General features: G+C 42.0%; 1 protein-coding gene and 1 pseudogene across 20 annotated transcripts in view; both read left to right on the top strand.

Annotated features, from left to right (window-relative positions):
• Positions 1-16,523, top strand: part of LOC147342538 (synaptotagmin-like protein 2) — a 141,581-nt gene that overhangs the window by 99,135 nt on the left and 25,923 nt on the right. For 14 of the 20 annotated variants that reach the window (XM_086384667.1, XM_086384666.1, XM_086384663.1 and 11 more), the window contains 4 exons: positions 4,597-4,678; positions 5,873-5,987; positions 7,148-7,930; positions 11,456-13,903. In XM_086384667.1, coding sequence (XP_086240793.1) covers positions 4,597-4,678; positions 5,873-5,987; positions 7,148-7,930; positions 11,456-13,903 — 3,428 coding nt within the window. The remainder of the gene's footprint in view (positions 1-4,596; positions 4,679-5,872; positions 5,988-7,147; positions 7,931-11,455; positions 13,904-16,523) is intronic. The other 6 variants (XM_086384674.1, XM_086384677.1, XM_086384679.1 and 3 more) reach the window with 1 other exon arrangement.
• Positions 13,910-15,510, top strand: LOC147342539 (uncharacterized; annotated as a pseudogene).

Here is a 16,523-nt window from a genome sequence, read left to right as displayed (position 1 = left end):
CTGGGCTGACAGGGAATTCATTTTTAACTGCTTTAGAGGGAAAGCCTGCTTAAGGTTCAAAAGCTTTAAAAGTTGTTGCATGTGCTTAGAAGTACTTTACAGCTGGACGTAGAAGCAGATGGGCTGTCCCACTGCCCAGGTGGTATAGTTCTAAGACTGCTGTGAAGGCCTTCTTCCCCATGTGTCCCAACCAGAGTACCTAACATTCTTCTTCTTTTAAGTCTTCAAAGACTTGTATTAGAATGCAGACACCTTCAGGAGCCAAAGTCTAACAACAATATCATAGTCTAATATTTTAATAATCTTCTTACAGAAGTAAACCAGTTTTGGCTAAGTACTCTATCTAGTATTGAGGCATCCTAGGTGGCACAGTGTTAAAAGAATCTGCCTGCCAATGCAGGAGATAAAAGAAACATGAGTTTGGTCCCTGGGTCAGGAAGATCCCTTGGAAGAGGAAATGGCAACCCCCTCTAGTATTCTTGCCTGGAAAATTCCATGGACAGAGGAACCTGGCAGCTACAGTCCATGGGGTTGCAAAGAGTCAGATACAACTGAGCACGCGCACGTGCACATCTAGTATCGCAGGTAGTTTTTGAAGGGTGCCTGAGGTCAGAAATTACAGAGCACAAGGTGTGAGCCTTGGCTTGCTGTATGGTGTTAAGAACTCATCATATAGAAGGTATTCAGTATCTTATTATACAGGACACACCCTAAGAATAGAAATCTTAGGAGCGGTGGAAAGCCCTCTGAGAGGGCTTATAAGAAACAAAAGACGCAGTACGTGGCTATAGAGAGACTGTGTTCTCTTAGGAAAAATAATGCTTTCCTTTATGAATATTTAATCACCTGATTTCAACTAGCAAAGAGCAAATCCTAGTTCCAAGCACCAATAAAATGTGCGGTAAGATTTGAGACGGTGAGACCCACTGCCGTCGGGCTAATAGGCAAGCGGCGCCACAAGGGAGGTGAGATTTGGACGGGGCTTGGCGGTGAGAGTGAGCATGTAGGTCAAGAGAGCAGAGACAACATTTGAGGGAGCGGGTTGGGGTAGGTTGGGGGGGACCGCAGAGAGGGGCAGGGAGCCAGGTTTGGCACAAAGGTCAGTGGGCAGGAGGAGTGGGAGGGTACAGGGAGCAGATGGTGGAGTGTCTCCAATTCCTTCCTGAGGACCCCGGAAAGGTAACGAGCAGGAGAGGGATGTGCCCAAAGTCTTGTTTCAGACCGTTCTAGCTTAGGGGTGGAATGCCGAAAGGATGAGGAGAGTGGAACTTTGGTGCTGGAGGTCGAATGTGAGGCTCATACAGATGACAGGGAGGAGTCAGGAGCGGTGGAAAGGAAGCGACAGATGTGAGAGTCACTGGGAAGTTAGAATCACCCCATCTTCATTCCAGTCCTCTTGCCATAAACTTCATTCCAGTCCTCATCATAAATGGATTTACTGATTTGAGGAATCAGTGGAGTGCAGCCCAGCCATTCCAGTGCCTGTCTCTGGAGTCAGGGTCAGACACCTGGTTCACATTCCCAGACTCTTTGGCTACCTTAACCTCTCCAAGCCTCAGTTTTCTCGATAGTAAAATGGGGAGAAGGGTACATACCGCCCAGGCATGTTGCAAAAGTCAGCTGAGAATAGGATGGCTGCTGTGTTGATAATTGCCCAGTAAAAGACAGGCAAACAAAACATCGTTGTATTCCTTGAGGGACACAAAGCCGGAGCTTAATTGAGGAAGTAGCTGCATTTTTCAGAAGCATTTTGAGGCATGAAACTCTGGTTTTTATTTTTTCTACTTAGGCAGACTTGTGAACTGTAGTTAACTAAGTACCCCACCGTCATCCTATTTTCTGCTTATCCCACCCACCAGAGAACCCAGTGAATCCTGTATATTCCTGGTAGTTCCGTGTCTGCCTTGTTTCTTTCTTTTGCTTTCTGAATAGCAGGAACAAAGACATCTTGTCTAAAACCTAAATAATGTGCCTCGTTGTAGTTTGGCAAAGCACAGATTGAAAAGAAAAAAAAAAAAGCTGTGGTCACCTGTGTGTGCTGCTGCCTTCCTGGCACTGGCTTATTTGGCCTTGAGTTGCGCAGCCACTTACTCACCAGTTATGTCCCAGACACTGTACACAGTATTGCAAGGAACAGAAAGATGGCCAAGATGCTCTTGAGGGGTCTCCCTGGTTACTGTGAGAGAGAAGATACATATGCATGGGGTGAGGTTGCATCGCTCCTCATATGGTCGCATGAAATCCATAGTTGCATAGGGTTTGGTAAGAGAGAGGTTGGTTTGGTCCCCGGGCAGGTGGGGACCACGTGATGTACAGTGTGGGCGGTTGGGGTGGTGGCTGGGGGTGCAGAAGTGGGGTTTCCAGGGAGAAGAGGGAGGAGGCTATAGGGACGCTGCTTGTCCTTCGTTCTTGGGGAGAGGGAGAGGGAAGGGAGGAAGATGATAGGAGAGGAGGGTGGCAGTTTGCTCAGGTCCTGCAGTTATGCGACTGATTTATTTACTAGTTGAAAGTGTTCATTACTCAGTCGTGTCTGACTCTCTGTGACCCCACGGACTGTAGCCCTCCAGGCTCCTCTGCCCATGCGACTCTCCAGGCAAGAATACTGGAGTGGGTTGCCATTCCCTTCTTCAGGGGATGTTCCCAACCCAGGGATCAAAGCTGGGGTCTCCTGCTTTGCAGGCAGATTCTTTATTGTCTGAGCTAAGGGAGATGATACAAAGCACTCTGAGAAGATGAACGTGGCATCTGCTATAAGCTTCCTCATATCGCTCACTGGCTTCTTAAAGTGACACTCAAGAGACATAGCTTTCTAGTCCTGAGCTGTGGGCTGCTTTTACTGTGAGTTCTGTCAGCGACCAGGGTCCTTTTTTCCTGTTGGCTGATAGATAGCTTGATTCGTGTTTGTGCTCACCTCTTGCAAGAACAGAGGCCACCTGCCGTGTGTTTTGATATTAGCCTTAATTCTGGCTCCATTGTAAGTTCCCACCCTTGGTCCCTGCTCTTTCCCTCCCCACCCTGCCCCTGCCTCAGGTTCTCACATCCCTGTGTTAAGGCTGTGTTCCGCATACTTCTGCCTCATCTGCTGTAATTCCTGTCTGCAACAGTGAGGGAGGCAACGAAAGGAAGCATGCTTCCTCAAGTGTTCAGCCTGTTCCTGGGACTACCTCTCCATAGAAACATCAGTCCAAGTGCAGAGGGAAGGAAAGGAAATTAAGCGGCAAGAACATCCGGCCCACGAGTTTAGAGACGGCAATCTTGGGCGAGGCTCTCTGGCTGTGGGGCAAGGTGCTCCCCTTCCCCACCTCCAGTTCCTTAGCTTCCTGGTGAAAAGCCAGCACCTTCTGAGGCATTTTTCCAAGTCCTTGACTCTGTGATGTCACTAGAAGTTTAACCAGGGTGGGGTTTAACGAGGCACGGTGCTTTCAAGCAATAGTGACCTCCCCTCTTATGCCTTGAGCCGGGGCGCCTGGAGCAGGAAGTCTGAGCAGGTGGTTTTCCTCCCTTTCCAAGGCCACTGTGACCTTCTTTGTCCTTCTCAGTCACCAGGGGAGTGGTGGTTCAGGAGGGAGCCAGCTCAGCTCAACTTTCCTGCATTCACACTCCCCGTAGTACTCTCACCCCAGGGCTGCCCGGTCCCTGGGGTAGGGAGCCAGGGTCTGCAGAGTCCTCCTCTCCCCTCTGGGCCAGCTACAGGCTTCTAACCTCCCACCATCCTCTGACTGCGCTCCATCCTCACTCCTCTTGTATTTGAACAAGAACTCACCTGGCCAGCCTGGAGAGTCGGGGAAGCTTCCCCATAAGTTGCCCCCATCCACCATCCTCCCAGCATCTCCATCTGCTGTTTCTTCTGTGTCATTGCCCAACCACTTGTCTCACCTGAGTCTTTTCTTCAGCTATTTTCTTTTTTTTAAATACTGATTTATTTGGCTGTGTCAGATCTTAGTTGCGGCACCCAGGATCTTTGTTGCATTGGGGGGGATCTTTCGTGACGGTGCATGGACTCTGTAGTTGTGGCCTCTGGGCTCAGTAGCTCTGTGGCATCCAGGATCTTAGTTCCTTCACCAGGGGTCAAACCTGTTTCCCCTGCACTGCAAGGCGGATTCTTAACCACTGGACCACCAGAGAAGTCCCGCTTTAGCCATTTTCTACCTGAGTTAGAGTAAGCAGTGCCATTCCAGTCTTGGACCAGAGAATCTCTGGAACACTTTGGGGCCTTATTTCAGCAAGGGTATTCCCTTCTTGAGAACAATTTGCTCACTTTCTAGTCTGCATCTGATGTGAGGTCCCAACTTTCAGATGAGTTTATTTGTATAAATTTCAACCATGAACCTCCTGTGTGCCTGGCACGGTGATAAAATCTTCAAGGCTTCTGATGGATGGTTTTGCCTTGTCTCAGGCCTGTCTTTCATTCCTGTTTTCCCATTGCCTTTGCTTCGCTGCTTAATCTCTCAGCTCCAACTCCCTCTTCCTTCCTGGCAGTTTGATTTTACAAACTTCCTCTCCTATCCTGCCTTAATAGCTTCTGGCTTCAGAGGCATGATTTACGCTTCCTCAAAGGGTAAGGTTTTATTCTCTGAATTATTGTTTCTTTTGCAGTTCCAGCGTGGTAAATCCAGCATCCACCATGATTGATGCATCCCAGGAAAACACAAGGAAGTCAGCTATATCTCCAGCCAAGGTAGATTGAACTTGGACTTTGAAAAGCTCATTTGGGGCCAGAATGCTGTTCTCTCATTTTATCAAAGCACCATGAAAAAGAGGAATTTGTAGTACTTTTTTCCCATCAAATATAGATAAGTTTTACTATTTAATATAGGAAATCACTCTTTTGGTGGACCTAGATTTTTTACCCTAAAGAATAAAAAGTCTGACACTATTGGGGGCTGCTTCTTTTAAGCATATGGCATGTGGCTTGTTAGTTCCATGACAGTCCTTATTCCTATTCATGGCTTCCTGAATCCCTGTTACAAGTCTTCTTGTGGGAGAGGATTTTCAATTTATGAAACTACAGATAGCAAACACTGATTTTCAGTCTGATATTAATAAAGAAAAATACTAGGAGCGGGAATAACTTAGGAGTTCAGGATTAACATATACACACTACTATATATAAAACAGATAACCAACAAGGACCTACTGTATAGCACAAGGAACTATATGCAATATTTTATGATAACCTATAAGAGAAAAGAATATGAAAAATGTATATATAACTGAATCACTTTGCTGTACAACTGAAACTAACACAACATTGTAAATCAAGTATACAAGTTGAAAAGCAGAACTCTATTTATTGACATGCTTTCTGACATTAGAATCAATGATCGTATTAGTGACTATGAAGCACTTCAAGATACCTTGATTCTTAAATCCTTATAGAAAAGGTCGGTTACAATTATATTTAGTATGACTTTAACCTATCACAGAGAGTCTTGTACAGTAGAAGAGCGCTGGTGTGAATCTGCCGTAATTAGAGCCTCAGGTTTACCCTGACCTGTGACCACCTCTTTGATGTGTTCAGGCCCAAGTTTTTTCACTTCTGTAAAAATCTCACCTTTGTGAGATTAGATTCGAATGCCTGGTTCTGGTTTAACTTTGTAAGACTTTGGAATTGAGTACATTTTACTCAGTTTTGGTCTGATTTTTTTTTTTTTTGGCATGGCATATATATAGTGATTCTTTGCTGACCGGATTAACTAGGACCATCATTTTTCTTTCTTTTTTTTTTTTTTTTAGGACCATCATTTTTCAAACATGCCAGATAGAGTTTACTGGACAAAACTATTAACTATTGCATATAATAAGCATTTGCTGACACCGAGTTGCTGTTATGACATATAAAATGAATTTAATAAACAATATTTTTCCCCAGCCAAGGAAGAATCCGTTTAATAGCTCCATGTTGCCAGAAGATCACTTATCTCAACAAACCAAAAATGAGCAGTCAAAAAATGGAAAGACTGGTTTATTTCAGACTTCAAAAGAGGGTAAATATTATTTTTATTGAGCTAGATATTTTTATCTTTGTTATCTGTGGACTAAGGGAAATTCTCAGAGTTCCTTTAACTAAAATAGCTTTCAAGAGAAAGTGAAAAATTGTGATGGTTTTCTTATTCTTCTGCTATACCCACCATTTTCCTGTCCGAGAAAAGGAAGCAGAAATTTTAGAAACCGGAAGTTCATGCATTCCAGGCTCAGAGGTGACACTTGTGTGACTTCCATGCCTTGGGTTCCCCCTCATTGATCTGGGAAATTTTTTGACCAGAGGCATTCAGTCACTCACTGAACACTATTTATTGAATATCTACTGTGCAGACACAGTTCTCTGTTTAAAATTAAAAGAGCTTGCCTCAAGACTTGATAATGTTACAATCCTCTAATCTGTAATTATCAGCTCAGTCTCCTAGGAGCATTTGATTAGATTTGTTGCTGAACTGATTGAAGTCTGCCTCTTACAGAATTTTACCATTCTTACATTCTATTAAGAAGAAACATTAGACAATTTAATCTCTTCAAAATCAACTGTAAGAAGATTCCACAGGCATTAAAGACTGGACAAGGGGTAGAAAATTAATTTGGTTATTGTTCGGTTGCTAAATTGTGTCCAACTCTGTGACCCCTATAGACTGGAATTTTAATTACACTGTTTGTATTTTATCCTCTCCATTGGATACACTTTGTATAACATAAAATATTTTATAGAAAAGAAGTCACTGGAACATGGTATCTGGTTTTTTTTTTTTAACCTTTTTGTCAAAATTAATTTTTATTTTAGGTGTTGAAATTTTCTTTTTAGAAAACTGAGCTCATTTTTCTGGTTTCCGTACACGAATTTTTTCAAGTGATTTTTGTATTTTTTCTGTACTCTCCTCAAGGACTTTTTGAAATTTCTTAAAAAAATTTTTTTTTCTGTTGAGTATAAAATACCACAAGGTGTGAATATAAAGCATAGCCATCTTAAATTCAGTGAAGTTCATGCATGAGTTTTTTTAGAGTTTTTAATTAGGTCTGTACTTAACCTTCATGCTTTATTGTCTTTTAATATTTTAGCATTTTTTGCTAAATGTAGATTAAGTTTATGATAGGTGTTTTAAATTAATGCGTTACTCTCCATTTGGTATATCATCTGATATGTTTTACTTTTCAGGGGAGTTGTCAGAGTCCAAAGAAGAGTCATCTATCCTGGATATTTCAAGCCAAAAGTTAGAGAAACTAAAGCAGACTCTTCCAGGTCCTGAGAATGGGTCCCCAATCAAGGCTCCAGTCCCCAAACCCAGGAAAATGGTCTACAAGTCCCAGGACTTAAAGCAAGATGACAACCAGCCTTTTCCTAGACAGAGGACAGACTCCCTGACCACAAGAGGGGCTCCCAGAGGGATCCTGAAACGCAATTCCAGTTCCAGTAGCACAGACTCAGAAACTGTGCGTTTTCATCAGAACTTTGAACCCAAAAGCAAAATTGTGTCCCTGGGCATAACTATCCATGAGAGAATTTCTGAGAAGGAGCATTCTTTAGAAGACGACTCTCCCTCAAACTCACTGGAGCCATTAAAGCATGTGAGATTCTCTGCCGTGAAGGATGAACTGCCACAGAGTCCAGGGCTGGTCCACGGCCGGGAAGTGGGAGAATTTAGTGTTTTAGAGTCCGATAGGTTGAAGAATGGAACAGAAGATGCAGGGCTCACAGATGAGGTTTGGAATGACCCTCAGCCTTCCCAGTACACAAACGGTTTGCCTTTTCAGTCATCAGCCTCAAGCCCAAGTCCATCAAAAAATGAAACAAGTCAGCCAACGACTTCTGGTTCCTTTCCAATTAATGAGCACCCTTCTTCCAAAGAATTTTTAACTACAAGAGCACAGTCCACTGAGAATTCACACACCATCAATGAACACAAAACTAGCTCATCAGAATTGTCCAAAAACCCTGCTGGTAAGAGATTCATCACTACCAGGCTATAAAAACTGACCCATTGGGCTTGGGATGGCCCAGATAGCCAGGCAGCCTAGTAGAAGCCCATTTTGCCTTCTAGGTATTCCAGCTAAAATTTAGGCAGAAGCCACTAGGGAATGTTTATGCCTCTGAAAAGGTTTGCAGGTTGTCCTCAATCACCAATAACCAAAAGATCCAGAATAGCACACTTTCTGGCACATATTACACTTCATCCTAAACAGTTATAAGTGTGTCAGTCATTTAGTCAAACAAATTATAGTATTTTTTTAGTTAAATCAAGGTTTGTATACAGAGTGAAAATTAAACATACGCTAATACCTTTATATAGAGTAAATATATTATTATTCACCTAATGCAAATTTATTGATTCCCATTTAACAAAACTTTGGCTTCTCTTTAATTTCAGGAGAACCTTCACTTTCTTAGCCTCAAAGGATGGGAAACTAGACTTTAAATTCTTACTAGGAAAAAGCTTCATATTGATACCATGTCTTGCCCAGGGCCTTCATCCATTTGTTCCTAGACTTTAAATATTGTGAAGGAAACTTTCTCCTTCAGTTGCTGTGAGTTGAGAGGCAGTGGGAATACTGATTTTTCTTGCTGGCTCACTGATTTAGCCCTCTCTTGAAGATCTTAGAGCTCTCAGAGGATGCCTCAAACTGCTTTCTGATACCCATATGATTACGTCATAGTTCTTGTGTTTTAAAACAGAAGCAGTGGGAAAAACAATTGTATGTACTCTCTCTCATCTTCATTAAGTCTTACTCCAACCCCATGATAATTTCTGTAGTCAGAAAAATATATTGTAGCAGCAGTCAAGTTTCTAAATCATTTTTCTTCTCATCCCCTATTGGTCATTGTTGCGTTGACCCTAAGTCACTTTTGCTCAGTCTTACTCTTTCTCACTTACTCAGATCAATCCACTTCTTAAAGACAAAGTGTCTCCATTATCCCCTCCCTGGATATTTTAAATAATTTGAAAAAGGCAGAATATATATATTTTTTAGTTTTAAAATTAGCAGGTACTTCTTCAAAGATATAAAGGAACTCATTTTAAGGAAACTTCTAAAGTTTGAGTAAACACTAACAAATAATTAGATGATGCTTAAATGTTTATCTAAAAGATGAAAAAATTCTTTGGTAATATTTTGTTTTGGTATAATCCATAGAAAAAAATGGTAAACCTTTCCTGTTTTTCAAAGTGCACCTGCTTTCTCATAGACTACCTTTACAATTTTCTGTTAGCTATTTATTTATGCTTTCTGATTTTAAAATCTAACTCACCATGAAATCTGGGAAGAAGGCATCATCAGTAAACCCATATTGATTGACAGACAGGCCTTCTGGTCTTGAAGCTTATAAACAAAGTTCTGCTTATTCCCTAATGCCCTGTTTTCTCCCTGCTTACCACAAAAATATATACAAGTAAATAATGGAGCATAAAAAGAAAATCAGAACTGAAAAATGGTAAACTCTAATTGTGCAAATTATGAGAGTTTAGCTCTGAGCTTTAGGACAATCACTATCACACTCATTAAAAAAAATTATTAGAGTATAGTTACTTTACAATATTTTTTTAAGTTTCTACTGTACAGTGAATCAGCTATATGTATACATATATCCCCTCCTTTGGGGATCTCCTTCCTATTTAGGTCACCACAGGGCATTGAGTAGAGCTCCCTATGCTAGTCCGTTCTCATTAGTTACCTGCTTTACACGTAGTAGTGCGTATACATCAGTCCCAAGCTCCCACTTCATCCCACTCCTCCTTTCCCATTGGCGACCATACATTTGGTCTGTACGTCTGTGTCTCTAGTTCTGCTTTTCAAATACACACTCATTATTATACCAGAAGAAAACAAAAGAATTCCTCAAAGGAAACAAAAACATTACCTGGCATCAAGTTTTTTAAATAACTGTTCTTGTTTTTAAAATAATACACTTTTATTTGAAAAGTGTGAAAACATTTGAGAAGAAATATGCACAAAATAAAACAATGATCACCTGTGATATCAACTATTGCTAATGTTTCCTCGTAGGGACTTTCGATAATTTTCAGGCATGGATATCATTGGAATTATGTTTACACTGTCCAGACTTCTTTTTTCACTAACAGTGTATTACAAGAATTTTTTTCCTCATTAGTCTTCCATTAAACAGCCTAACAGAGAACTCTTAAAGATCTCTCAAAGGAATTCACCATCACTGACATATTTTTAATAGTGTCATGTGTAGTTATGAAAGGAAACTAGTATCCACTGTGTGCCAGTTATTGTATAAGCCTTTGTTGTTTTATATTTAGCCAGAGTTTATAATTAAAGAGAAAATTTTATTAATTGACATCTCCTCTGGTGCACTTGAAATGTAGCCAACTTCATAAAAATTCAGCTCATATAATTTTCAAGAACATATATGTAGCTTAGCATTTATAAGGAAGAACGAGAAATGCTGAAACACCCACATGTTAACTAAAGGGAAAGAATGCCTGAGTTCCCTCACGTGCCTGTGCCTAAGGCTCAGAAAGGTCTCAGCCTGCTTTCTCGATAGCTTAAGAAGAACTTCAGTGCCCTTCTCTAGCCTCCTATCCATTGGGTAGCAAACATCAGGCAGCAGGTAGAATTCACATTCTCTGTCAGGCCTCATTTTACTTTGTCTCACAGAAACTTCCTCCAAAGTTGCAAATTATAGAAGGGAAGTAGGGGATCGCGGAAGAGCCCTTGAGACCATGGTCTGAAACTGCAGTATACAAAACGACCACTGAGATAGCCAGTAGGAAAGATTCCTGGGCCCGATCTTCAGAGATTCTGGCTCAGTGTATCAGGATTAAGGCCCCAGGATGCAAATATCTTCATTGTGCCATTCTGATGGTTTGGAAGGAACTCCTTGTTTAATCTTCCTTGAACGTTGTTTTCCTAATTCCTGAGCTCGCGTAAGTCTTTGTTACTCAACATTATTTTTGCTCTATTCGGTTTTGGTTTGGGCCACATTGCATAGCATGTGGGATCTTACTTCTCTGACCAGGGATCAACCCCACATACCTTGCATTAGAAACTTGGAGTCTTAACCAGTAGAATGCCAGGGAAGTCCTGTGTTTCTCAAACTTGAGTATAAGCCCTCTCTAGGGTTTATGAGTGGGCCAGTAGATAATCAACAAGAGGTATCTTCCTGGAGTGTCTGTTTTATGCAAAGCTTTGGGAAAAATTTGTATGTAAAATGTAGCACGGATCAGAATATAAAATCTACTTGAATTTTTAGAATAAAACAGACGCTTGTAAGAAATTCCCCTTATAATTCCAGGGGCCTGTATTTTACTATTATAGGGCATCTTTGGTAGAATACCTTAATTAGGATGGTTTGTATTATAACTCCTGATAAATGCTGATGTAAACAACTGATGGTGGAGCAAATGTAAATACAGAGTGCCTGTTTAGAAGGTAAAGTGATTGCATGACAATTCTTGAAGCGTTCTCTTTTCTTATTTAGAAGAGCATTTCTGTGTTGCAGATGAACTGTCTTGCACTGAGCCCGAGTCATCTCAGGTGCCAGACTGCAGTTCTAGAGACCATCAGCAAGGTAAGCCCCATCTACTCCAGGCCCTAAGAGCTAAGACGTCCTCACATTCTGGTCCATATGCCACTGAGATAAGGAGGACAACTGATGATTCCATATCTAAAGTCCTAGACTGGTTTAACCGAAGCTCTTATTCAGATGACAGTGTGGCATCTCTGCAATATCCCCAAGACATAGAGCCCAAAGAAAAACCAGACTCCAAGCCACAGATCGCTGTTGCCTTGGTGACAGAGGACGCCAGTCAAGAAGGAAATGGTTTGATTGCTCTACTACCCACCAAAGTTGAATTGACACCTGTGGGACCTGATTCAACATTCCAGGTAGAGGAACATATGCTGCCTTCTGGAAATTGCCAAGATAACAATGTGCACATCAAACCCAGATCTATTAATTTGTTCCCACAAGGCAAGGAAAGTCTGGGCATGTTGCAACCATTTGAAATCTACAGTCCAAATCAAGAGAGTAAAACTAAAGACTATAGCCAAGGTTCAAAAAACATAGGGAAAGCAGTTGGGGTACTTATTCCAGCCAATAACTGTTCCTACAGTGTTCACAAAGGACCTCATGCAGAAGACCAAGTTCTATGCAATATTAAGGATGCTGGCAGCTTAGGTGAAGAAGAACCCCAGCTTCGTGTTTATGAAAAAAATATAAGAAAGTCAGAAGTAAATTTTGACTCTTCCACAATTATCCAAGAGCCAAGTTTGAAAGCCCACGCAAAGGCAGAGAGCGAGAGCAAAGGAAGAGATACTTCCATCCTAAAATCTTCTTTAGAACCAGAGAATATTGAGTCACCACCTGGGGCTGCCAGCGGCGTATCTCCTTGGAAGAAGCTTGAGGTCCAGGTACCAGAAGCTAGTGAGGTTCCCCAGAACCGAGTACAAAGAGAGAAATACAAGAGAGTGAGCGACAGAATATCCTTTTGGGAAAGTACAAAAGCTGCCATTCATAAAGAACCCCCACCTCCATTCAGTCAGGAACGACCTTCTGCTAAAGCACGTCAGCCTGTGATGTCCATGGACAGTTTGCCTATGAGCCGTGGTAAATGTAATACTCAAGTCACTGCCAAACAAGTAATCCTAGATAACGATGGCCAAGCAGCCCATGTCTCCGGTTTTTACTCCTCAAAGAAACCTAAAGAGACCAGGCCCCAAATATCAGGTCCATCCAAAAATGATCCTTCAGCTGACCAGTCAGGCACAGTGTCTCTCTTTCAGAATAAGACAACTGAGCCTGTAAAAAGATTACCAGTGACAGACAGTTTGCATTCTGAAAAGGACATTACTTTCCCACCATTGCATCATCCTTCAAATGTCGGGATTGAAATGCATACCTCTTTGGAGAAAGACAGATCTCTAATTGGTGAACGGAATCCCAACTTTAAAGTTATGTCCTTACAAGAAAGAATCAATGAACCCAATACAGAACAAGTCTATAATCACTCTCAATTTGAGAATTTGAGAAGGTTTTGGGACTTAGGTGCCAATCCAAACTGTCAAGATAATATTGAGAAGAATACTACCACAATAAGCCAAAAAAATTCTGTGCTTTTTAATAGTCAGAAACACAAAGAATTCAGTGATGTGACATCATCAGGAAACAGTACCCATGAGAGAGAGATGCTTCGAGACCAGAAAGAAATTCCGGCAAGAGAGGAAATAGAGAAATTAAATTCAAAGGGCACACTCCAGGTGTTGCCAGATGACACCACATTTCCATGGAGACCACCCAGAAAGTCCACTCATCAGTTGCCAAGATATGAGTCATCAAAGGAAAACATGGGGAAAAATACTGAATGCTTTGTTACCCCAATGTTCAAGGGAGAAAACGATGACTCTGACCAAGAGCTCGAAGAGATTCAAGAATCCATTGTGAAAACAAGTGTTTCATCTAAAGACTACAAAGACACGCTTAATGACAGCTTACAGAAGCTGCTTTTCGAAGCCTCGTCACCAGTCCTCCAGCCTTCTGGTGGAAACGTTCAGGAAAAACAAGTGTTTGAACCAGATGTTTCTGAAAATAGGACATGGCCTCAGGAGACAGATTTTGCTGCTCCTGAGGAAGAAGCCAAAAGGCCTAAAGAGATCAGTAATGAGCATATAGACAAAACAGTAGCTCCTCCAAAGGCCTATTTGAACACTTTGACTGCTAGTCTGGACAAACTCCTGAAGGAAGCAACTGGAAGCCCACCCTCTCCCTTGCAAACCAAATGTGAACCCACCACCACTGGGATCAGCTCAGAGTCTGAAGAGAGTAGCGTTGATGAAAACAGGATAGAGCAGAGTCAGAACACGTCAGCCGATGAGAGAGAGAAAATGGCTTCTTTTCCAGAGGGGACAGAAACTTGGGGAAATAGCACTCTCTCCCAGGAAGCTCAAAGTGGTGAGTGCCAGCTGAACCCAGAGAACTTGTTGCAGACAGCTGCAGAAGGCTCTCATCCCCTGGATCAACCTTCCTGTTGCCACAGAAAGGGTTCTTCCGGGGATGTGGTCCACTCTCCCCAAGATATGCCTTCTCCCAGGCTTGCCCATCCTTCTCCTCAGAATAAGACACTGCTTTCTCAAAGGGAAGTTTCAGAGACTATAGAAAAAGTTATTCTTCCACCCAGACCTGCATTGAATGATGTAAAAGCTATATTACAAAAGTTATTTACAGAAGCTTGGTTGAGTTATCCAGCTGTGCTGGAAGTAGTTTCTGGAGAAGTAAAAATAGAATTTCCTAAAGGCGTACAGGTAGAAAGTAGTGCCCCAAATTCTCTGGGAGTTATCCCACCACAGACAACAATGGACAGCATAGCTTCAGACAGAAAGGATTTGTATTCCTTCAATGTAGTTTCTGATGAAACTCATAAAATGGGATCTTATTTAGCTGCCCAGGCATCTCCATCAGACCAAACCCTTAGCTCATTTGTTTCTACTGTTGCTCAGTATGGCAAAGAGTTACCTCAGGAAGTGACAGAAATTGTGAGGGAAACGATTATTCAGCCTAACTCAGAGCTCCTTGAATTCAGTGTTGCCTTAGAAGAACTACTGAAGGAAACAACTGAAAGCCCTTGCACAAAATATGACTGTGATACAAGGGGTCTTTATTCGTCAGAGTTAACAGGTATTACTGAGGTGCCCAGGCAAGCTGCTTCTGAATTCCATCCTAAGGAAATAAGAGAGACAGTAGAAAAGTCTGAGGCTCCATCAGCTACTGAGAGTGCTTTTGATATTGGTTTGGAGAGACTCCTTAAACATCTAACGGTCCTTCTTATCAGCCCCAAGTGTCAGTGAAGGAAGAAAGTCCTGAGAAGGAGCCATTAGAGTCAAAGCAGGCCAGGTTTTGGGGGAGAGTGCCCCCTTTTTACTGGTCAGCCTCAGAGGCCTTGGAAATCAAATGTAAGAGTAATGTTTTCAAATCTCAAGTCAACCAATGTGATAGAGTGTTGGGAGAGACAAAGCTGTGACTGGCTTATCAGATCTCTGTGGTTCTGAAACTGGGGTTGAGATCCCTGGAGCCTCACAACTTTCCGTGGGCCATGAAGTGGGGACCACAGAAACTATAAACCCCCCAGAGGAGAGGGATAGTGAAAGTGAGGTTGCAGTGGTTTGAGAAAGGGCTTTTCAGGAGCCTGGTTTCAGAGAGGCTCCTGAAGCAATTAACGTGCCCAGAAATAGGCAACCCATTCCTCTCCTGACAAAGAAAACTCTGCAAAAACAAGTCAAGTTGAATTGATTCTGGCATCACCGTTTAAGAGACTAGAGAAAAAGGAAGAAAAAGGTTTCTCTGACTCTGATTTTTCAGACAGAAACATTGGTTCTAATGCAAAAAGCTGGAGAAACACCTCCAGTGAGCATTTTGAAGTTTTTTGCTGATTGGTTAATGAGTTGATTTATGTAATGCTGACATAAAGGATGATATAGTTTTTCAAAGTGGGATTAATTTGATAATCCCAAATGGTGCTAAATTCGTCTTTGTACTTCAGTTCTCCCTAGATTTTCTTATTAAAAATCTACATTTCCTGTTATATTCTTTAATCAAATGAGTTACATAGACATAGTGTTACCCATCAGGCAGTGTTTCAGAATCTGATTTTATACTCACTGATCAATGATAGAATTTTCAGATTCCAAAGATGTGTTTTAAAGAACTTTTGGGGTTTAGAGAGTACCTCTGAGACATCCAAGCGAGGTTTCCTCTTGGAAAGAATTAGGATTTCCTAATCGGCAGTCCACGCAGCAGGCTCCAGTAAGATTTGTGGCAAGAAAGTGCCGCAAGTGGGCAAAGATTGCCCTCTTAGGAGCAACATGTTTCCACAGTGGTGGCTGAGTACCAGGAGCAAGGTGCAGGGCTGGAACTTGCCCTCAGAACTGTTGTGGGGTTTGTTTTTTCGTTTTCTCTTTTTTTGCTGCTCTCTCCCTCCCGTTTCCCATCACCTGCAGAATCCTGCCTCCTAGGCGCTGACTCAGTGTGATGACTTCACCTGACCCCACCTAAGGGCCTGGCCTGTGCATTTCTTTGGCTCCAGCCTTAGCTGAGTGGAGAAGATCTTCATCAATTACCATAGTCATCTAAGTGGACTTGAGATACTGGTTTCAGCCAGGCTCCCAAAGAAAGGGCTTGTCTCAGTTTGCTCTTTGGAGCAACCTGACTATTTTAGGAGAGAAAGCCAGGAACAAATAGGGATTAGAAGTCACCTGGTTAGAGTGATGAAATAATAAAGGATGCTCCCCGGCTGGAACATTTTAACCAAAGTTGCACAACAACTAGTGTTGATCACCTTCCTCAGTAGAAAATTAGTAGAATGTGTCATTTCCTAGCTCCCTTCGGTCTCAGTAAGAACACATGAGCTTCACTGAGTGGCTCATTTGTGAGATTTGGGTTCCTTTGCAAATAGCCAGAGGGTCTCTTACTGAAAACTGACCAGAGGATCCACCTATAATCCTAGTTAATGAAGCTGAAGCCTCTTTAATATTTGTAACTGGTGGGAAAAGGAAAATACCAGTCTCTGCAAGAGTAT

The sequence above is a fragment of the Bos grunniens genome, chromosome 29 (assembly GCF_055505025.1).
Source record: "Bos grunniens cultivar Pamir isolate PY7600 chromosome 29, Bosgru_T2T1.0, whole genome shotgun sequence".
Taxonomy (NCBI): domain Eukaryota; kingdom Metazoa; phylum Chordata; class Mammalia; order Artiodactyla; family Bovidae; genus Bos; species Bos grunniens.
The sequence above is the reverse complement of the archived record's forward strand: the minus strand, read 5'-3'. Positions and strand labels throughout refer to the sequence as shown.